Source organism: Sapajus apella, unplaced genomic scaffold, assembly GCF_009761245.1.
Source record: "Sapajus apella isolate SASKATOON/1434 unplaced genomic scaffold, GSC_monkey_1.0 scaffold2, whole genome shotgun sequence".
Lineage (NCBI taxonomy): Eukaryota > Metazoa > Chordata > Mammalia > Primates > Cebidae > Sapajus > Sapajus apella.
Genome location: NW_022436942.1, coordinates 40180981 through 40203961, shown reverse-complemented (window position 1 = coordinate 40203961; position 22981 = coordinate 40180981). Strand labels below are relative to the sequence as shown.

The following is a 22981-nucleotide window of genomic DNA, read 5'->3' as shown; positions in this document are numbered from 1 at the left end:
AAAAAGTAGAAACTTGCCGAGGCAGGTGGATCACTTCAGGTCAGGAGTTGGAGACCAGCCTGGCCAATATAGTGAAACCTCATCTGTACTACAAATACAAAAATTAGGTGGGCATGGTGCAGCACTCCCATAATTCCAGCTACTTGGGAGGCAGAAGTTGCAGTGAGTGGAGATCATGCCCCTGCACTCCAGCTTGGGTGACAGAGCAAGACTGCCTCAAAATAAATAAAGTAGAAACTGTGAAAAAAAAACTGTTATTACATTGTATCTTATCAATTCAATTTACACTTGCTAAAAACAATTATGAATTTTAAGTATTTGAGACTTATAGGAATGAAATTATAAGAATGGAGGATAACCATCAAGCATTTGATTTTAAGGAAATACTAATTAATGAAAGCTACTTTAAAATCCATATAAAACGAGATTTCATTGAAAACAATCTTAATAGTAAAACTGCGGTTTCCTAGATTCATAAATGTCAAATGTTCATAAATTTTTTTGACCTAAAACCATGGCTTACCAAAATATTTTACCACTTTCAATTAATATTTTGGAAAATACTTTTTAAGAGCAATATTTAGAACCAAATGTGTGCACAGGGATAGCAGAAAGCAGTTATAGACAGAGGAACAGCTTGCCTTGTGCTGTTTCTTCATTGCCTTGAACTAAAAGCTCTACACAGTTTATTGTTGCTCTTTTGGGCGTAAGATGGGAGCAGATACGCTGCCTTGTTTGGATCAATATTTGAAGCTGATAAAAAACATCCAGATAAGAGATATCATTATGTACAACGCTTACATTAAAATTTTAATTACAGTATATAATTTGGAACCTAATTATAGGCATGATTTAAAGTGTAGAATAATTTGCCTAAATAAGAGGCCTCCCAAAATACTGTTTATAATAGAGTCTACACATAGCATTATAATTTCTTCAGGAACTGAACACTTCAGTAATTTACAAATGACTATTCAATATATTCAATAGTGCTTGCTTCTTAGCTCTTAACTGATGGGTAGAGTTACTCTATTTGCAATCTGTTTTTTGTGCATGGCATTCTAGTTCATATTTCCTAGTTTTTAACATTAATTGGGATAACAGTATTCATTTACAATAATTAAATCTAGGATAATTTTTCTTTTGGTAAAACAATAACACTTTTGTTATTAAAATAATGCAGAGCTGACTACTTGCTGTTTCTTTTGTGTCAGTAATAGTAACTGAGCTTTTTCTAAGTATATTATGGCTGAAAAGAATCAGCAATGCCTTACTACTGACACAAACCCTTTAAAATAGGTGACTTATTATTGTTTTTGTCACAAATAAAGGTGTCTTTTTAAGAACTCTAAAATATATGAACTAGAATATAAATCTATATTATGAAATAGGTCAATTCAGCCCAATTTATTAATTAGCAAGTTGTAAATTTTTCAGAAAGCATGCTAACATTTGCATAACTACCTTTGTTTACATTACTGCCATACTTTCCACAAAGTTGAGCAAATCTTACTATTTATTAAGCTCCCCTGAACCAAATTGGAGAAGAGCAAATGTTAATTAGATATAGCTGTTGGCTAGATCCTAGATTTCCTCCCCATGGTGTTTTAGGACAGGAATAAGGCTGCATGGAGGTACCCCACAGAGGAGTAGAATGAGATTTCCCAGTCTGGGACTTTTCAGTGAACTAATGCTATCCATTGTATATTTTAGATGTCGTCTTTTCAGTCTACTCTACCTAAAGTGCACTACCATCTAAGAAGACAAGCAGTGAAAATATTTGTGAAAACTGAATTCTAAGAAACTAATGATGTCATGATTTATTAAAAGCTGAAAAAAATGTGATTTTGGGGGGAGTCAGATGTTACATTTGATTAGTTTACTACAATTGTAATAAAATGCTTAAGTCATTTGAATAATAAACATCATCTACATCATAAACTCTGTACAACAGATGCTTTTATGAAATGAAGCCACTTGTTTTTCATGTTTTATTGTAATATACTAGGCATTTATGTATTACTGTGCATTTCTTTTTAAATGTGTAAGTCTTATGTAAATGGATATAAATATGATTTTTTAAAAAATAAAATATATGGTTCATGGAGTCTCGAGTACAAACATTTGACAATTCTAAGTACTGTTTGTATTTTACCATTCCACCATTTTTACAGTTTTTGAATTGTTAACAGTCAAATCAATGTTTCCTTGAAGCATGTTCCATGCTTCAACATGTTTCTCCTTCAAGTCTGTCAATACTTACTTACTTACTTAAAGCTGAACAACCTGCCTCTGATCATGTAAAAAAGAATGATTTAACCTGGAACTGGAGCCAAAAAATAGAGCTTTAAAGGCAATCAGGGATGTCCTATATCTTTAGAAATAGCACTGTGATGGCTCGATCTCCTTTTCAATACAAAACAAAGCCAACCTGTTTACAAGGGTCAAAAGCAATTATTTAAAAATTTATATTAAAAAACCATTATCTTCTCTTGTTACCTGTGGACCAAGAAAAAAAAAAAAAAAAAAAAAACTTCTTTACTAGAACCACATGTTCATTTAAGTATCTTGAACTGCCAGCCAGTACTGGACAGCGAAATGTCAACCGCCGCAGAGTCTGAGGCTCATTTCCACGAGAAAACAAAACCCAAGAAACCCTTCCCTTTTGTCAATGGAACAGGGCATTAGCCAAACTCATGTCTAATGTTATAAGCTTTCAGCCAAGATGGCCTTGTTGCGACTTCCCTGAAGTCAGTTTATCAGAGGAAATAAATGAAAGACAGAACAATTAACACATATAGTGTATAAAATTATGGAAGAGTAATCTCTTTCCCTGTGGCTTTATTTGGTGGTGTTACTGTTGTTTATTCTTTGTTTATATGGGAGATTCAAAGTAAAACCTATTTACTAATACCATTTATCTAACTGCGGATTTTCTGCTGCTTGATCTTATTAAGCGCAAGACCTGTCATTAGTAATTTTTTTTGTATTTTAATTTGCTATGTTTGCACGTACATTACATTTGTTTCGATGTCTATTTTTGTTTAACAGATTCAGTCAAAAGGTAATGGTAACAGAAACCCTTTCCATTGTCAATAATAAAAAAAATACTTCCAGTTCTCTGTTTAAGCTTTGTTTTCTAGTCACATAAGGCTCGACAATTTACTTAAACTATCAGGAAAATTGTTCTTTGGGTGACTCAAATATTTAGCTTCAAAAGTGAGTCTGCCACAAGAGGGAGTTCTAAACTTGCTTATGGGAGTGATCTTAAATTTTTCTAAAAATGTGGCCTGAGCAGGAACAATGAGAAAGAGCTTTCTACACTCATCTAAACATGGGCATCTTCATTCATAGAAATGAAATAGAACATAGGAACTATGACATTACAATGCCATAACTAGATTCGGATCTACTATTATACATCACTCAACCACTAAAATCAATGTCTTTCTTTTAAAGATATCAAAAGATTAATCATCTATAATACTAACATAGAGTGATGCAAAAGATCCAGCTATTTCCCTCAAAAAAGCATAAAATATGCTTTAATTTATAAGATAATTTCTACCAGATTCGAAAATCGATTTAATGGATTAAGCTCAGAATCTCAACGTGTTACCTTTTGATCATTAACATTATAAATTTTCACATTTTTAATGTTCAGGACCTTTCAAATACAATTTTATATAAGCAAAACTGGTCTTTAAATGTAGGACAGGTCTCACTTAAATATGTTTAATATATTTGCACAAGCAAAGTAACTCAATGAATTGGAAAATACTTTTCTATAACTTTTGAAACTACTTTATATTTTCATTTTTCCAATATCTTACCACAGATTAGATTCTAATATCTTACCTATGGTAAGATATTGGAAAAATGAAATATGAAACATATTTCTTTCATAGTAAGAAATCCTATGAAAATACCAAACGAAGATCACACAGAATTTATTCCAAGTTTACATATGACTGCATTTTTTTAGTAACATCATATTGTTTTTAAAGATATATTTAATTCAGAATATTTTATGTATTATCTAGCAAAAATGATTTATGGTTAGTAATAAAATAGAATATTTTTTACCTCCCAAATTTTAAGCAGTCTGATTATTCAACCATACTTTTCTTGCCCAATTTTTCATCACATAAAAGTAACAACATTCTTTGACCTTGCAAAGGAGATGCATTTCCCCAGTGAGACACAAAAAATAGCCACTTACCCAGTCTCAAGCATTGTTTTCCATTCCCATCCAACTGGAAAATAAGCCAAGTCTGCTTGCTTAGGTGTCCCTTCAGATTTGATTACCAGAAAAAAAAAATGTGCAAGAGGAACAAAGATGCAACCTTTACACAATTCTTGGATCTGCCTGAAATTAAACTTTGCAAATGAACAATGGCACACATTCAGCTAAAGAATTTGCCATTTTGAATTAACTGACTCTTACTTGAAAAAAAATAAGGAAACACATTCTACCGCTAAGACATTAAAAACAAGTTATTAATGAAGACCACAGTTGTGACAATGGATAAAATGTACCAATGAAAAAGACAATTCAAGGAACTCAACAGCTTCAAATTAAAGTGTCTATCTAGTTGCTTTAATTCAGGCTACTAACGTAATTAAAGAGAAAAATTATATATTTTCCAGGTGTAACAAGAAGGCAATTTAATAGGAATTTGCTTTAAGAAGCTATTTATTTTGCAGACTTTAGTCCCAAAAATGTTAACATTTTCAGAATGTTTTTATATAAGTGGTAGATCATTTTTATAACAATAAACCTTCATCTATTGTCTATTTATCTCCCGTATACATTTCATGTACCCAGAGTATTATGCTACAATAGTTGCTCTTGATGATAATGTTCCTGATAGACTAAAAGACTGAGAAATACTTGAAGAATGATCAAAGATACAAAGAGCACAGTATACTTCTGTGTTAAAATGTATTGTTTGATAACTGATATCATATAGATCCCTAAATAAATCAAATATTTAATTTCCTACATCCATCTACTCTAGTTAACTGGCCCATTCCTATTAGCTTAACAAAAACTAACTTTTCAATTATTTAAAAAAATACTTAAGAGATTTTTAGAATTTAAATGCAAAGATACTTTTGGACATTGCAATATTTTTAATGAGTTATTACTTTAGAGATTTTACATTAAAATCAGGATTCTTTGTTCTCTCCTAAAAACCAGAGGCTCGGCCAGGCATGGTGGCTCATGCCTGTAATCCCAGCACTTTGGGAGGCTGAGGCAGGAGGATAAACTTAGGTTGAGAGCTCAAGACTAGCTTGACCAACATGGAGAAACTCTGTCTCTATTAAAAATACAAAATTAGCGGGGCGTGGTGGCTCATGCCTGTAATCCCAGCTACTCGGAATTACCTCTGCAATTCAAGTAGGGTTCAATCGCTTGAACCCCAGAGGCAGAGGTTGTGGTGAGCCAAGATTGCGCCATTGCACTCCAGCTTGGGCAACAAGAGCGGGGGAAAAAAAAAAAAAAAACCCAGAAGATCTTGCAGCAGGAGACTTACCTCTTTTGGGGGCCATATTCTCCTGGGGCTGCTGCTCCCTGAGGTGGAGCAGGAGATCTGCAGTCTTTACATTTTCTGTCCTTTGGTCCTTTGTCCCTCAAAACTAGTGGCTTAAGTTCACTTCAAAATCACCTAGACATTACACTACCTGCCTGTAAACCCTCTTGGTCTTTAACCTAATGTAAAAACCTTGATGTTTCTTTCTTAAGAGTTTTCCTTGCCCCTCCACCACATTTGTACATTGATTCCTTGTTTCCACGGGAATCTGGAATCATTTGGAAATGCACAGCCAACTAAGAGCCTGAGACATTAGGAGGTACTCCCTGGAGCCCTCAAATCCATGAAAATATTGGACTAAATGGTATCTTGGCTGTCTGCCAGGCAAGTGTTTTGTTGTTGTTTTGAGATGGAGTCTCACTCTATACCCAGGCTGGAGTGCAATGGCAGATATCGGCTCACCACAACCTCCACCTCTGCAGTTCAAGCAGTTCTCCTTGCCTCAGCCTCCCAAGTAGTTGGGATTACAGGAGCCTGCCACCTCGCCTGGCTAATTTTTGTATTTTCAGTAGCTACACGCTTTCGCCATGTTGGCCAGGCTGGTCTTGAACTCCTGACCTCAAGTCATCCACCCACCTCAGTCTCCCAAAGTGCTGGGATTACAAGCTGAGCCACCATGCCAGGTCAGATATGTGGTTTTCCTTGCCTAAGTAACAAATGACCTAAAGGTATAGCTATAACCTTGGTGTTCAGCTTTCCCTCAGAAAACGAATAGCTAGAAAAGTCCTCCTAACTGGATAATTTCATCTGTCTAATGATTACCTAAACTTCTCATTTCATCTATTTAAAACAAGAATATTAGAAAATATTAGAAAATATCTAAAGAATATTAGAAAATATCTAAAATTTCTATAAGAAAAATTTGTTATGTTCTGACTTCAAGTTTTAGATTTTGGATCAAAACTACAGATTCTTAGTTTCAGGAAGTGGCTGTATATCAGCATTGCTTTCAATTAAAGTGTTTTACTTGGAGGGTGCAATTTTAAAAATAATACAGTAGATACATTTTTTATAAAGCAGTAGATTACATATAATGAGCCATCTTATAGGCAACTAATAACAATGTTAACAGGGTCCAATCAAACAGAAGGCACAGGTCTTTCACAAGTTTTCATTAGATTTGTTTAGGCCAAGTTTTACAGTTCACATTTCAGTTTGCAAGTAATTTCTACTGAAATATTTATTTCTGAGAAACAACTCAAATATTTTAATTACAATTAAAAAATTAGCTGAAATTGACTCAAAATAGGAATAAAACAAACTCATGATATTTGCTTCAGTATTTCTTCTACATGGCCAAAAATGCTGGGGTCTTCAATTGTAGGGGTTATCTGGGAAAAAAATTAGTGTCAGGTGAATACTCTTCCTTAAATTTATTCTACTCTTTCTATAATTAAACAATTATATGCAATGTTGTTTTCCCCATCTTGTAATATTCATATGGAAAAGTTTAAAAATAGAGAACTTTGAGCCTAATATATTAATACTTATCTATAGTTTTCCAGAGTAAAAAAAATAAACAGTTCAATTAGCAAAAAACTATTGGACCTAGATGTTATTTTCTCTAGAGTTAGAGTTCTTCTTAAGAGTCTTGCATTTCTTCAGAAAGATTTTTTCTTTTTTGGCATTTGTTCACATAACTACTCCTTACTATTGCATTGCCTTTTATTATCTTAATGATAAAAATAGGTATATCTTCACATACATAATGTTAAAATTAAAAGAAAACATATGCTTGAATCAGCCTAAGATTTCCTAAAATAATGTAAAAAATAATTACAAAATTAGCATTTATCAATTAGAACATTTTAAACATCTACTGCTGCCAGCCTCAATTATTTTCCTTTCTCATTCACTAATTGCCATTAATTACTATAATAAGGAAAATGGACCTTGTAATTCAATAGGATTGAATTTCCACAAATTTGTTTGAATTTAACTGACAATTACTAAGAGCAAAAATATTTTGACAGGCAGTAGTGGTTCAGGCCTGTAATCCCAGAACTTTCGGAGGTTGGGGCAGTCAAATCGCTTGAGCCCAGGAGTTCAAGACCACCCTGGGCAACATAGACAGAACACTACCTCTAAAAATACAAAATAAAAAAATTAGCCAGGCACAGTGGCATGTACCTGTAGCCCCAACTACTTGTGAGGCTCATGTGGGAGGATCCCTTTAGAACAGAACTTTGAGGCTGCAGTTCTGGTGATTACACCACTGCACTACAGCCTGGGTGATACAGCAAGACTCTGTCTCTAAATAAAAATAAATATTTTCAGACGTTGGTTCTTATCATCAAAGCATATGTTCTTAACTAATCTGAGTTTCTTTTCAAAACCCTCATCCCTACAGAAGGAATGGCTATATAATTTCTCCCTTAACATTAAAAAAAATGGTACTATTATGTGTTTTCTAGGTATGTAATTTATATTTGAGAACCATTTTTAAGAGCTTTGCTTATGCCAAAGAAATGAAGAAAAATATTCTACAAGCCAAGATTAAATATCTTTGATAAATTACCTTGTATGGCTTGCCATTGACCATGGCAGATAAAGCTGATCGAGGGATTTTTCCAGATCTGGTTTTGGGGAGCTGCTTGACAAACACTGCATTTCGAAAAGCAGCCACAGGGCCAATGCTCTGTCTAACGTGTTTCACAATTTCTTCCAAAACTTGCTCCTCTGTTGCTTTTATATCTAGAGAGAAAGTTCAGATGGTAAGCACTGAATTAACCTTAGTTAATTATTCAGGCCCAAGCATTCAAGGACAAAGATCTCTCACCTTTTCTCAACACACAGAGTGCTAAAGGGACGTGACCTTTTAAAGGGTCTTCCTTGCCAACAACAGCACAGTCTGCCACGGTGCCATGGGAAAGGATTGACTGTAATAAGGAAAGGCATTCATTTAGAATATACATATTTACTACATATATACATTTACCATATAGCCTAAGGTATACAAACATATAATTTCAGCTGGGAAAAAAAGGTACGTGTAAGAGAACCCAAAAATCCATGGCTACCTATTTAAAATTCATAAGTAATTTATATCATTACTACTGAAGTGAATGGTTAGAATCCCCATGGTAGTCACTAAAGGTTGACAGTAATTAAGATAAATTGCTTAGCTTACCTAGAAAGTAAGGAAATGGTTTCTTTGTCTCAATTGTTTATTAATGAAGTCAGAGAAAATGTATAGTGGATACCATGTGTAAACAAACCTCTGCAAACAGGCAGCCTCATGGTGATTTGGCCTTAATGCTGGCTGCCATAAGCATACCTTCCAGAGGAATTCAAGGCTGCCCTATGGCTAACGAATAACTTTATTTCTGAGTCTGTTAGTGAACAATGAAATTTCTTTAGTGGCCATCCATCCAGAGATGATTTTTCAGGACTTGCAAGAGGCTGGATGTGGAAAGAGGCCCCAACATCAGATAATCCCCACTGTTGAAGAACTATACTTATATTGCTCGCCTTAAGTTCACAAGGCTGGCATCTGTCTGAAATCACAAAAGTTGAGTAACCACATTAAATACAGGTGCTTAGGGAGATATGTGTGTGTGTGTGTATGTGTGTGTTTGTGTATGTGTGAAGGGAGATATATGTATGTGTATGTATACACATATGGATATATGTGTGTGTATATATATACATGCATTTTAAAAAGTTTTACGATATATATCACATATGCATATATATGTGTATATATGGATGTATATATGAATATATATGTATATATATACACACATTTTTAAAAGTCTTGTCACCATATATATATGCATATGGTGGTACATATATATACACACACACACACACACACACACACACACACACACATATACACACACACCATATACAATAGACTCAGAAATAAAATTATTAGCCACAGGGCAGCCTTGGATTCCTCTGGAAGGTATACTTATGGCAGCCAGCATTAAGATCATATATATATTCATATATACATATGTATACATGGCGATGAGACTTTTTAAAATGCATGTTCCGAATGTTCTTTTCTAAAAGATTAATATCATTTCAGTGACTCCAAACTCTAATATCTAGATAAAACAGTAAGCAAACTTGTAACCAACAGCACATCTGGCAGTCCTTATTCTTTCTTCTATTCATTCATTCATTCACTCCATAAATATTTGCTAAATGCCTCCTGTGTTGCAATCACTCACTGGTCTCAGGGGTGACCAAAAACAGTCAGCATATTGCTTCAAGATGCTTACAGTCTAGTAGTGGAGACAGATGTTAATAATTATGAATATCTAATAATTCTAAATGTCTAAATATAAAAGTGGTAAGAGCTCTGTGGAATATATATATTGATTGCTATTGCTGTGTATTTCATATATATGTATTTATACATGTCTTTAATATATATGTTTCATATATATGTATATATGTATATTCATATATATATCTTTCACATATATGTGTGTGTGTGTATATATATATGTATATGAAAGACACAGCAATAGCAATCAATTTAGCAGAAAGATACAGGCCTCAAAGAACTTTTTCCTTAGGAAACATCAATGAGCAGATCTGAAGGATGAGTAGATATTTATTAGGCAAGGAGAAGGGGATGAGGCAAAAGCCCTAGGGAAGGACTGCACAGGTACCACTGATACCTCAAAAGGACCAGTGTGGCTGGAAAACAGAGCACACAAAGAGTGAGAATGGAGGATACGGTGCTACAGAGGTGGATAAGTACTGTGCTAGGAACTTCCAACTCATTTTAGCAGCTCTTAAAAGGCAATAAATCATTTTCAGTAGTGAGAAGGAGATGTAAGATCAGAGTAGATGTAATATTGGGGTTTTATGTTTATTTGTTTGTTTGTTTGAGATAGGATCTCACTCTGTCACCCAGACTAGAGTGCACTGCCATTGATTATAGCTCACTGCAGCCTCAACCTCCCAGGCTCAGGTGATCCTCCCACCTCAGCCTCCTGAGTAGCTGGTTCTACAAGTGCACACCACCATGTCTGGCTAATTTTTTGTACTTTTTTGTAGAGATGGGGTTTTACCATGTTGCCTAGGCTGGTCTTAAACTCCTGGGCTCAAGCAATCTACCTGCTTCAACCTCTCAAAGTGCTGGGATTACAGGCATAAGCCACCACACCCAGCTGTGTTTTTCAAATTAGTTTTAGATTCATAGCAAAATCAAACAAGAAAGTAGGATTCTCATACACACTTTACTACTACATATACACAGCCTCCATTATCAAAATTTTGTACAAGCGCAATTTATTTGTTGCAACTGATGAACCAACATTAACACACCATCATTACCCTAGTTCATAGTTTACATTACTACATTATGGTCCACTCTTGTACATGTATAGGTTTTGTCAAATGTATAAGACAGGTATCCACCATTATAGTATCATTCAGAATAGTTTTACTGACCTAAATAGTCCCTGTGCTCTGTTCATTCATCCCCTCCCTTTCCCCTAACCGTTGGCAACCACTGATCTTTATACTCTCTTCAAGGTCCTTTTCCAGCATGTCATATAAGTGGAATCGTTCAGTATGTAGCCTTTCCAGATTAGCTTCTTTTACTTCGAAGTGGATACTTATCTTAGTTTCATCATGTAAAATAAATAAAGAATTGTTGAGGGTAGGTGTCACAGTTTACACGGGAAAAGCACCTGAAAAGATACTACAGTAGACAAAGGTCATGATAGTAATAATAAAGACAAGAATTTCTTTATCAGTAAAATGGACAAAATTTGATGATACGTTGAATACAGAGCATGAGTAAGACAGAGAGTTAAGGACGATTCTGTGGTTTTTGACTTGAGCATCTGGTTGGATGTTGGCATCATTTTTAAGCCAGAAATTGCTAATGAGGACAAGCCTTAGGAGAAGGATTGCATATTCAGTCTTGTGGTTGTTGTTTTTTTGTGGTGCTGTTGAGACATCAGAGTAGAGGCAGTTGTATACCAGAATCTGAGGAGAGGCTTAATCTGCAGATGCATATTGAGATGCCATTAATGTACAGATACTAATAGAAGTCATAGACTTCTTATTTCAGGAGAAAGTAAGAAGAAGAAAAGAGTGAAGCCCTTACAGAACTCCAATATGTAATGGGCACATGAAAAAGGAGAAGCTGGAAAAGTAAACAAACAAACACAGCCAGAGAGGCAGAAAAAAGACTCAGCATGATCTGGTAGCATATGCCATTTTTAAGTCCCAAACTTTCCATGAATAATTTTTTTTCTAATTAGGTCAAACTGAAAATAAGCTTTCTCTTCTCTAAACTGGAAGACTTTATGAACTGCTAGGATGTTGGGTGCAAAGCCAGCATAGTATCTTACTGTGGACCCATTATTGCTTCTATATCATATTATAGTAAGCATGCTGTTTGAAGAGTTGGCTTGTAAAGGTTTTTGTCCACGTAGTTTTTGATTCATGCAGTGCTGAGTGTAGCACATGTTAAATAACTGATTTTTCTAAGATATGCTTTGTTAACTTTTATAGGATTTGCTTAGGCAAAAATGTTCACACCCTTTCCATTAGTTGAGCCTAACTAAAACCTTCTGCTAAATACATACTGCACAAACTATGCAACACCATATTCTCCCACCGCTTCTATATAAACTCTTAAAATGCCCCCAACAGCTCATTTGTTAGCCATTTTTACTTTTAAGACCCATATAGAGAGATCAGAGAGACAAATTTTACTGCCGGATATGTTTCAGTAGTTACTACAGTCAGTCATTAGTCATGAAAAATAATACTTTGTCTGTACCAGATAGGATATAGACTTGGAAGGTTAGATCACATGAATTCTGATGAGTCATTCCTTTAGTGAGTAAAGAACGACTGTTTTTACTGGCTAACCAGAGGTTTAATTGTCAAAAAAATTATTAGGGTTCATTGGTGCCATGACTCTCTGTACCTGAGTTCCTAAAATGCCAAGGTATCTGTTCAAATCACTGATAAAAAAAAAAATCCATCATCCATATATTTTGTCACTTAACCAATAAGACTGTAGTTTTAACTAACTTTAAAATCAAACTTCTAGTTTGCCACTCTTGCACTTTGTTAAGTTTTACTAAGTTTCTGTCCTTGGTCTTAGCACTTTTAGAAGTGAATGAGAAAATGTTGACTGTTTTTCTGTAAAAGCAGGGAGTATTTTAAAAATAAGAAATATATGACAACATTTTTGTAATATAATATTAGAGTTTCCTATTTTTGTCTACTGCAGATAAATTATTTAAAATTGTGAGAAAAAAATCATTTTCAAGAATTCTGTGTCATATCTAAGTGAACTTCACTATTATAGTGGATAAAATATTATTCATCTATCGGTTTTTAAAATGCCATAAAGGAAGAGTGGCAGCTTTTCATGTTGGCCCCACAAATAATATTTGCATGCCAAGTGATGATTTCAACAAATGAATCATTAAAAGAGAAAGCGTCAAAATATGTCTTGGCAACATTCCAGGGACAGAAGCCAACCAAATGTCCTATGGGGGAAAAAATATCAAAATCCAGATTCATGCATTTCCTCCAAATAAAATCTATGCAGCATCTGTGATTAACTCGTATTTAAGTACCTAAAAAAGTGATGCAGCTTAAAAGGCAATAGTCTCACCACAAGAGAGTATATAAATGTTATGGGATAGAACTAGTAACTTCCTGTCATCTGTTATTTCTAAGATATTGCCAATTTTGCATAGATTTTAATGAATTTAAAATATTTCAAGGCTTCACTGAGCTGACCTACACAGGTTTCTCAATTACATTTTTAAGAATCTTAATTTCAAAAATTAGTTCAAATCAAACACCTTCATAAGATGGGAGGAGCCAGTTTGTAATGGATATTATCTATGCAATGGGAAGAAGAGAGATTTTAAAAAATTTCCTGACATTAGAGTAATCTAGGAAACTTGTCAGAGAGATTCCAGATACTCATCAATATTCCTATGAGTACTCAGGAAATATTCAGCAATGTTGCAACTACTTAAATCCAATAGTCATTTAATGCAGTGTGGAGCTGAAATGGCAAGGCATCTTAGTTGGATAGTCACTTTATGGAAATATATTCAATGTTAAATAATCATTCCTAAAATAGCAAAGAAAATAGCTAACTTGGAAAACAAACAGTGACACTTTGGTCATAGCAACCTTCAAAAATATTTCAGGAAACCCCATGTTCTTTTGAACAGCAAATGGTATTTGAGCAGTGTCCCAGGTAGACTTTAAAATTTGTCTCTGTCTCGATTTCCAAGTTACCATGAATACTAGTGGGATTATTTAACAAACTGAAACTTAAGCTACAAGTGAAAGAGTGAAATTAGAGAGCCCAATTTGTTTCCTGTACATTTCCTTGCGTGAAAATCCCTGTAGATTTCTTTGCATGAAAAGCCACAGCAGTCAAAGAGAACTGAGCAAAAACAACCATATTAGCTCCTGCAAATTTTAGCTTATAAATCCAGAACTAGCAGATTTTCGAAACAATTTTTCTATGAACTCCTTAACTTCCACCAAAGTTTCCTAAATGTTTAGCTGGATGCTTGGCTTTCAAAAATTAATCAACTCAAAATAAACTTGATTATTACTTAATAGTTGAAGAAGATCCTCATTTTTACTGGATCTGCAAGAATACTGTCTTCTTAAATTGATAAAAAGCTATTCTAGGGCTCCATTTTCTTATGATGAGAGTTGAAAAGAACATAGGGTTTCCTGAAATATTTTTGATGTAATAATTTTAATAGAATATGTGCTTGATTTAGGTAATTTGCTTACATTTTTTGGTTTTGTTATACTGGAAATTCTTTTTCTAAAAAAGTTTATTGGTACAAATATTTGTACATATTTATAAGGTACATGTAATATTTTATTACATGCATAGTGTGTATAACGATCAATTCAGGGTGTTTAAGGTATCCATCACTTAGAGGAATTATAATTTCTACATGTTGAAAACATTTCAAGTCCTAATTTCTAGCTATTTTGAGCTACACATTTTTATTAACTACAGTCACTCTAATTTGCTACTGAATATAAGAACTTATTCCTTCTTTCTAACTGTATATTTGTACCCATTAACCAATCTTTTTTCGTGTCCCTCCACTACGTGACATGCGCACACCCTTCTCAGCTTCTGGCATTATTCTACTCTCTGTTTCCGTAACATCAACTATTCCATCTCACATATGTAAGTGAGGATAGATAATATTGTCATTCTGTGCCTGGCTTCTTACACTTCACATAATGAAATCTAGTTCTATCCAAATAGTTGCAAATGGCAGAATTTCATTATTTTTTGGCCAAGTATTATTCTATTGTGAACATTAACCATATTTTCTTTCTTCATTCATCTGTTGATGGACATTTAGGTTGATTCCATTTTTTTGCTATTTGAACAGTGCTGCAATAAACATGGGGGTAAAGGTAGCTCTTTGATATATTAATTTCTTTTTCTTTGTATAAATACCCAGTAGTGGGATTATAAAACCTTATGGTAGTTCTACTTTTAGTTTTTTGAAAAAGTCCATACTATTTTCCATAATGGCTGTGCTAATTTACATTCCTACCAACAGTATGTAAGTTTCCTTTTCTCTACATCCTTGCAAGCATGGATGACTTTTTAACAATAACTTATATACTTTTTTGTCTTTCTAATAATCACTCATAATGTTTACTTAGAGAAACTGGAAAAGCGTTGATATTTTCACTGCACATAAAAACAATATTCAGTCTATTTTTTTCTATAATAAAACTTACAATGGATTAAGGCCCTCAATTCCTATTACAAATAGTTAAAATGGAATATGATATTCACCACTGGGAACCTTGACAAGTGGTGAGATACTAAGGTCTGCGCATTTTAATAAAAGCTGGGTATATCATCAAACATTTCAGAAGGAAATAATCAATTTGCTAAGCAATTTTGCTAGGAGCTTGTAAAATGTCAATATAAAGTGTCAGTTCACAATTCTCTAAGAGATTTCACAGTCAGAGAAGACAAATCTGATTTAAATTGAGATACAATTTTCTTATTAAATCTAAATATTTAATAAAAACTTAGTCCTTTAATGCATATAAAGAGACAAGTTGACTTAGAGTTAAGGTCTGAGTGGTGCCCTGTTATGCACCCTAAATACTTCAAGACCCAGTGACAAAGTTTCTGTTAGATGCCAATAATTCCGGCATGTTTTTCTCTTTTTCCATTTTAACTGCCTATCTTCTGCCTGTCTTACTCTGCTGTTACATACAATGAGAAGGATTTCAGTAGAAGCATTAAAGCACAACATATATTTGAATAGGTTGACACTCCTCTTTTCATTCTAAAAATAAAAAATAAAGTTTTGATGAATAATAAGAGCTATGTATACATAATCTTCATATTTTGATGGGCTTAGTCTGCCAGAAATGCAGGTAAATATTGGAAGTAATCTCTTAGAAGGAAGAAATTAAAAGTTCATGCAACTAGAACCATCTTTTGCCAACACACCAAAGGACATGAAGCAAAAATTTCAATTTCAGGTTATCACAAAATTCAGAGTTGTTTGAAAACAAGGTAACCTTATCATAGCACACAAAGATCACATGTTCTAAAATATTTGATAAAATTCATTTTACTCAAAAAAATCACGTTTAAAAAACGCATGCCAACATAACAAGAAGTATTAAGCTGTTATGTTTGAAGATAGGTACAAACTTTTTTTAATTTCTAATTTTTATAACTTTTATTTTGGGTTCAGGGGCACATAAGCAGGATTGCTATATAAATAAACTCATGTCACAGGGGTCTGTTGTCCAGATTATTTCATCACCCAGGTACTAAGCCTAGTACCCAATAGTTATTTTTTATGATTCTCCTTTAATTAGAGAAAGAGGAAATAAACCTTTGACTCTGCATACTCTGATCACAATGAATTGTTAATCATGTTACTTTAACTATTTTCTTTTATTTAAACTGTAGTTTGTTTACTCCATTCAGCTGCTTAAAAACTATTCTGGGGGTCTGCTTCTAGAAAAAAAAATGAAGTAACATCTCTCCCACAATTAGAATGAAGAACTCTGGGCTAAAATATATATTAGAAGACTCGATCAGAACTGTCAGAACTTGAAATACAACTTGGTGATGAGTTCACTGTGATTTGTTTGGGAGTTATTTTTGTTGTTGTTGTTCATTTATTCTACTTTCTGTATAATCTGGCCCGAGGGCTAACACAGCTCAAAATGTGTAACTGACAATGAGTACAGACAGAAAAAGCCCTAAGAGCCTGCTGTGCCTGGTCAGAGGCCCAGGAAAAGGAGTAGGGGAGCCATGAAACAGGTTTTGTCCTCCCTACTTGAGATGAGTGCCAACCTTTGTTGGCAGGGCCCACCCCCTCTCTACTGAGCTGTAGGAAATTTGTTAACTCTCCACACCTTATACCAAGTAAATGTCAGCAATGAAGGTGTCCCCCTTCCCTTTTCCACACAAACTGTATAACATATCCTGCAGGATGGAGCCCTGGGTACTCTCCTACCCTATACAAGAGAACACAGAAAGGACCATTGCCACTTGCTCTCTGCATCAGCAGCTATGTTGTTCCTGAGAGTGGCTCTCTGTTGACTTACCCTGCCATGTGCTAGGTAACTTCCAGCAAAGAGACAAAACCTCTTACTCTCCCCAGAGACACTGTTCCTGTAGACTTTGCCGGAATAATCCTAGTAACTGCGGGGAGACAAAGCCCTGACTCCCTACCCATAACAGCAGCAAAGGAGAGTTTTATGAACCAAAAAGGGAAGAGAGATCTCTGGTTTTAGCACTACATGTAAGAAGCTTAGAATTCACCACTGCATTCTAACAAGTAGAAAGTTAAACAAACTGGGTGGGGGGGCGGGGCGGGGAACAGCTCTTCTTATATTTGTCAGAGAGTAAGTTAACAGGGAAAACCACTGACCCCAAAACTGGAGAGACAGACAAGTAAATACAGGAAAACACAATTTATTGGAGCAGAAACATCTACAGGAACAAATGCCAAGGTTGGAAAACCTGAGCTGTATGACGAAACACTGTGTTCCTCTTTATAGGTTCTACCCTTTAAAGAAATGATTCTACAACAGAACCTAACTGCTACAGTTTTCTGAGAGTCTAATTGATGTAGGAGAAATGAAATATCCAATTCTAGCCCCCTTTATTCATCCTATTTTAACCAAGAGGGAAAAATATCTACAAAAAATTGATGAAGTTCACAGTCTAGGGATACATGTTCATGAAAAAACTGAGATTTAATCATAGAACTACAGAATACTTTTCCTCTCCCCACATCTTACCACTACACCAATAAAAGTCTATATGCTGAAGTTCTTTTTACATGGTACATTATCTCAGTATTCAACAAACTATTACAAGGCTCACTAAAAGGAAAAAAAAAAAATTCAAAACAACAAACCACAGAGTTTGAAAAGACCGAATAAACATTAGAAACAATTTCATACGGCAGGAATATTGAAATTATCTGAACATGATCTTTTTTAAAACTATAATATGTTAAGGGCTTTAATAGAAAAAAGTAGACAACTTGCAATAATAGATGATTAATGTAAGCTAAGCAGAGAGACTGAAATTCTAAGAAAGTATTTGTAAAATGCTAGAAATAAATATTACTGTATTAAAAATAAAGAATGTCTTTGATGGGCTTATTGGTAAACTAGGCATGGCTGAAGGAAGAAACTTGGAGCTTGAGGCTGTATCAGTAGAAACCTCCAAAACCAAGAATCAAAGAGAAAAAAGATGGAAAAAAAATTGCCAAACAGAACAAAATACCCAGGAACACCAGAGCAAGTACAAAAGCTGTAACAAACACATAATAGCAGTAACGAGAAGAAACAGAAGCAACATATGAAGAAATTAGGACTGAGAATGTCTGGCAAATTAATGCTGAAACAAAATCATAAATCTAAGAATTGAAGAAAACATCAAGAAAGGCAAATATAAAAAAAATCCTACATGTAGGCATATCATATTCAAATTTCAAACATTCTAAGGTAAAGAAAAAAATTCTACAGAAAATCAGAGTGGAGGCAGAAACACCCTACCTACAGAGAAGAAAAGATAAGAATCACATGTGACTTCTCTTTAGGAACCACATAAACAAGAAGAGAGTGGAGTGAAATACTTAAAGCATCAAAAGGGGAAAGAAAAACACTATTAATTCTAGAATTACAGAATTCTAGATTGCTATACTGCAGAAAATTATCCTTCAAAAATTAAGGAGAAATAAAGACTTTTTCATACAAACAAACATTGAGGGAATGTGTTGCAAGTATACCTGCTTTGCAAGAAATGTCAAGTTATTCAGACACAAGGAAAATAAGTCAGAAACTTGTATAAAAATATAGGAAGTGCATCAGAAATGAATAAACAAAAGTAAAATAAAAAACTTTATTTTTCTTGTTCTCAATTTACCTCACAGATAAGTTCGTTAAAAATAATAATAGCAACAATGTGTGTATATGCACATACATATATGTTTATGTATAAGCAAGTGAATGACAGCAGCGAGGCAAGGGCCAGACTGTAGGAATTAGAAATATTTTGTTATTATAAGATATTTGCTCTGCCTATGAAGTAATATAGTATTATCTGAGTCTGGATTTGGTCAGTTGTAAACATATATTGCATACACTAGGGCAAACACTAAAACAAGTTTACAAAAACATATTTATTAAGAAAGGAGAGCAAATGATATAAAGTGTTCAATTGTAAGCACCAAATGCAGAAAAAGGAGGACAGAAATAGAAACAAAGAGTAAGGGCAACAAACAGAAAACAATAACAAATATGGTAAATATTAATTCAGTTATATTAATGATCACTTGATATCAATAATCTAAATATACCAATTAAAAGGCAGATTATCAGAGAATGGATCAAAAAGCAAGCCTCAATTGTATGTTGTCTGAAAGAAACTCATTTTAAATATAAAAATACACATAGATTAAAAGTAAAGGGAAAGTTATGCCATGCTCATTTTATGAGCAGGAGTAGCTATGTTAATTTCAAGCACAGCAAATTTCAGAGCAAGAAAATTTGTCAATGATAAAGAGGAGCATTACATAATAATAAAGAGGACAATAACCCAAAAAGGCACGATAATCCTTAGAGCATCAAAGTATATCAGGCAAAAACTGATAGAATTGGAAGGAGAAATAGATGAATCAAATATTATACTTCAAGACTCTGATGCCCCTCTGTGCAAAATTGACAGATCTACTGGGTACACAGTTAAGACATAGTTGAGTTCAACAGTATCATCAATCAACTGAACACAACTGACTTCAATAGACCACTTCATTCAACAACTAAGAAGAATAACAAAAAAAGTCCACACTCAAATAACACTTCATAGACAGACCAAGTACCTTATAACAAAACATTCCTAATTCCTGCCTTCTAGCCCTTGCATCACTGCTGTCATTTATTTTGTCTCCTCTCACAACTAAATTTTCAACATCATACTGGCTACTGCAACAAGACAAGAAAGACAACATCATACTAGCTGGTGCAATAAGACAAGAAAGTAATATAAAAGGTATACAGATTGAGAAAGAAGATATCAAACCGTATTTGTTCACAAACAACATGATCGTATATGCAGAATATCCAAACAGACAAAAGCTTTGAAAACTAAATTGACAGTGAAACCACAATCCATAGAAAGTGGGTAAGGCTATGTAGTCTGATCCTAACTCTGCTGACTACTTCCTAAAATAAATAGCCACAAGAACAAAAATCCTGAGGGTTTAAGTAGGATCCAGACTCTCATGTCGTAGGATGAATCTGGAAACCATCATTCTCAGCAAACTGACACAAGAACAGAAAATCAAACACCGCATGTTCTCACTCATAGGCGGGTGTTGAAAAATGAGAACACAGGGACACAGGGAGGGGAGCATCACACACTGGGGTCTGTTGGGGGGTGCCAAGGGAGGGACAGCTGAGGTGTGGGGAGGTCAGTGAGGGATAACATGGGGAAAAATGCCAGATGTAGGTGCCGGGGGGATGGAGGCAGCAAACCACATTGCTATGTGTGTACCTAGGCAACAATTCTGCGTGATCTGCACATGTACCCCAGAACCTAAAGTACAATTTAAAAAAATAATACTTGGGATAAGATCTAAAATAAACATAACAGTTATCAGGAAAATCTAAACATCTTTTTAAGAAAATGACAATCCCTAATACCAAACCCATGATTATCCAAATATTAGAATCATCAAAAATTTTAACTTAGCTATTTCAACCATGGAGAAATAAAACTCTAGATTTCTCAGTGCTCCTATAAAAAGCCCTAGCTTAATGAGTCTCTTCAAACATCAGAAAAATTAGATCTATAGTCATTTGCCTAATGAATTGCTCAGATCTTAAATGATAATAAAACTTTAATTTACCTGTCAAGGCCAAATGTGTATAGTCCAGACTAAAATAAACTCCCAAGATGCTGGGGAGACTGGCTCACTATCTTCTTAGGTATTTACCTGCTAGAAAAGATTAATTCCCAGGAGTTGGAAACATTTCCAGATTGTAAAAATGGAGACACACAGAGCTATCTAGCTCCTGGGGCTATTTTACTTACATAATAAATAATTAGAGTTTTGATAAAAGACATTATGTCTTTAAGAAGATCCTTTAGGAAGGATGGCTGCCTCCCTCCCTTTTATAAGTACAGAATAATCATTTTTTTAACCTTCATTTATGGAGGATCTGGCTACTCATATAGGAAAAGTTGTCATTGGGTCATAATAAGACCTAGGGTAAGGGGGAAATGACACTCTTATCAAAAAAGTCTGTCTTTGACCCAGAACACCTCATTTTCACATTCAGGATAAAATTAACAAAGATGAATATTAAAAACCAAATAATAACCATGGCCCAAGAAGAATGGGGAAAAACTCTTGGCATGAATGGAATCATAGACGTTCTCAGCAAATCAATAAAAGCTACAAAAAAAGAACCAAAAGAACTTAAAAGAGAAAAGAGGGGAGAATTAAACGAGAGAATGAAAAAGAGAATAATCGAAAATAATAAACTGGCAGACAGATATATATCAATAATTAAGTGCAAATCATCTGAAAACACTAGTTAAATGATGGAGATTATCAGACTGGATAAAAATGAAAACAAATATATGCTGTCCATATTATCTAAGTCGATGCTGTCTACAAGAAACCCAATGAAACATAATACAGACAGATTAAAAATGAAAAAGTGGAAACAGATCAATGATTCAAATATGATTAAAAAAGGAGAAGGCCTATATGATTATCACAAAGAGTAGATTTCAGAATAAGGAAAATTACTATTGATTAAACCGATCAATGTATAAAAACAATAATTCATTTCAATCATGTAAAGTTTGTCCCAGGAATGCAAGACTGGTTCAATAGCTGAAAATTATTTAATGTAATTCATATAAGAGGGTTAAAAAATGTTTTTATCAACAAAGGCAGAAAAACATTTGATAAAATTCAAATTTCATTCAGAATTAAAAATAACACTTCAGCAAATTAGAAAGAGAAAAAATTTATTCAGTTTGATAAAGTGCATATTTACAGAAATACCCACAATTAGCACCATTCTTGCATTTACCCTAAGATCAGGAACAAGACAAGGGATTCCACTCTTACCAGTCTTTTTTTTTTTTTTTTTTTTTTTAAAACATATTAAAACCTTTTATATCTTATCACTGCAATAGGATAGGTCATGAGACCAGAACACTGGTTATCTCTTTAGTTACACAAAAAGACATTGATAAATTTTAATCTATACTATCAATTAGAAAACACCAGTGAAATAGAGACATGATTTTCCTAACATACATATAATCTTCTAAACCAATAACCAACATTATTTTCAGTGGTAAAATACTAAAACTATCAACAACAACACAAGGATGTTTGTAACCCCTGCCAAACTAGATGTTAGCCAGTATTATTCTGGAAATTCCAGCCTTGTGCTTCTCAAAGTTATCTGATAGAAAACTTCTTTTTTAACTAAAAAGAAAATCCCTGGTTTTACTGAGTGGAACAAGCTTTGGATATTTTTTAACCAACTTGATAAAACTGAAAATAAAGGAGCTTTTCTAATTATTAGAAGTAGGTTGTTATTTGTGGATGGGAGCAATTTGCCTGTGCAAACTAAGATAATCAACTGAAAAATGATGAGAACAAATGGAGTTTAGCAAAAAAGTTGGGCTGGGCACGGCGGTTCACGTCTGTAATCCCAGCACTTTGGGAGACTGAGGCAGGTCGATCGCCTGAGGTCAGGAGTTCGAGACCAGTCTGGCTATCATGGTGAAACTCCATCTTTACTAAAAATTAGCCGGGCATGGTGTCAGGTACCTGTAATCCCACCTACTCGGGAGGCTG

General features: G+C 34.2%; 2 protein-coding genes and 1 long non-coding RNA gene across 28 annotated transcripts in view; 1 reads left to right on the top strand and 2 right to left on the bottom strand.

The window, feature by feature from the left end:
• The window catches only part of PPFIA2 (PTPRF interacting protein alpha 2), a 485005-nt gene extending 481886 nt beyond the window's left edge, over window positions 1-3119 (top strand). For 22 of the 26 annotated variants that reach the window (XM_032296654.1, XM_032296718.1, XM_032296670.1 and 19 more), the window contains one exon: window positions 1714-3116. Coding sequence is in view for 4 of the 26 variants with exons in the window: in XM_032296751.1 (XP_032152642.1) it covers window positions 1714-1742 (29 nt within the window). In the remaining 22 variants the exon portion in view is untranslated. Of the gene's footprint in view, window positions 1-1713 lie in introns of all 26 variants that reach the window. The other 4 variants (XM_032296751.1, XM_032296787.1, XM_032296710.1 and 1 more) reach the window with 1 other exon arrangement.
• LOC116563977 overlaps window positions 1-5246 on the bottom strand; it is a 30277-nt gene extending 25031 nt beyond the window's left edge. Inside the window, exon 1 of the long non-coding RNA XR_004274672.1 lies at window positions 4223-5246. This is a non-coding gene — a long non-coding RNA (uncharacterized LOC116563977). The remainder of the gene's footprint in view (window positions 1-4222) is intronic.
• A 1268-nt stretch (window positions 5247-6514) lies between these two features.
• ACSS3 (acyl-CoA synthetase short chain family member 3) overlaps window positions 6515-22981 on the bottom strand; it is a 161131-nt gene continuing 144664 nt past the window's right edge. The window contains exons 14-16 of the mRNA XM_032296849.1: window positions 8377-8476; window positions 8116-8291; window positions 6515-6928 (exon numbers count right to left, since the gene is read on the bottom strand). Of these exons, the coding sequence (XP_032152740.1) occupies window positions 6860-6928; window positions 8116-8291; window positions 8377-8476 (345 nt within the window). The 3' untranslated portion in view covers window positions 6515-6859. The remainder of the gene's footprint in view (window positions 6929-8115; window positions 8292-8376; window positions 8477-22981) is intronic.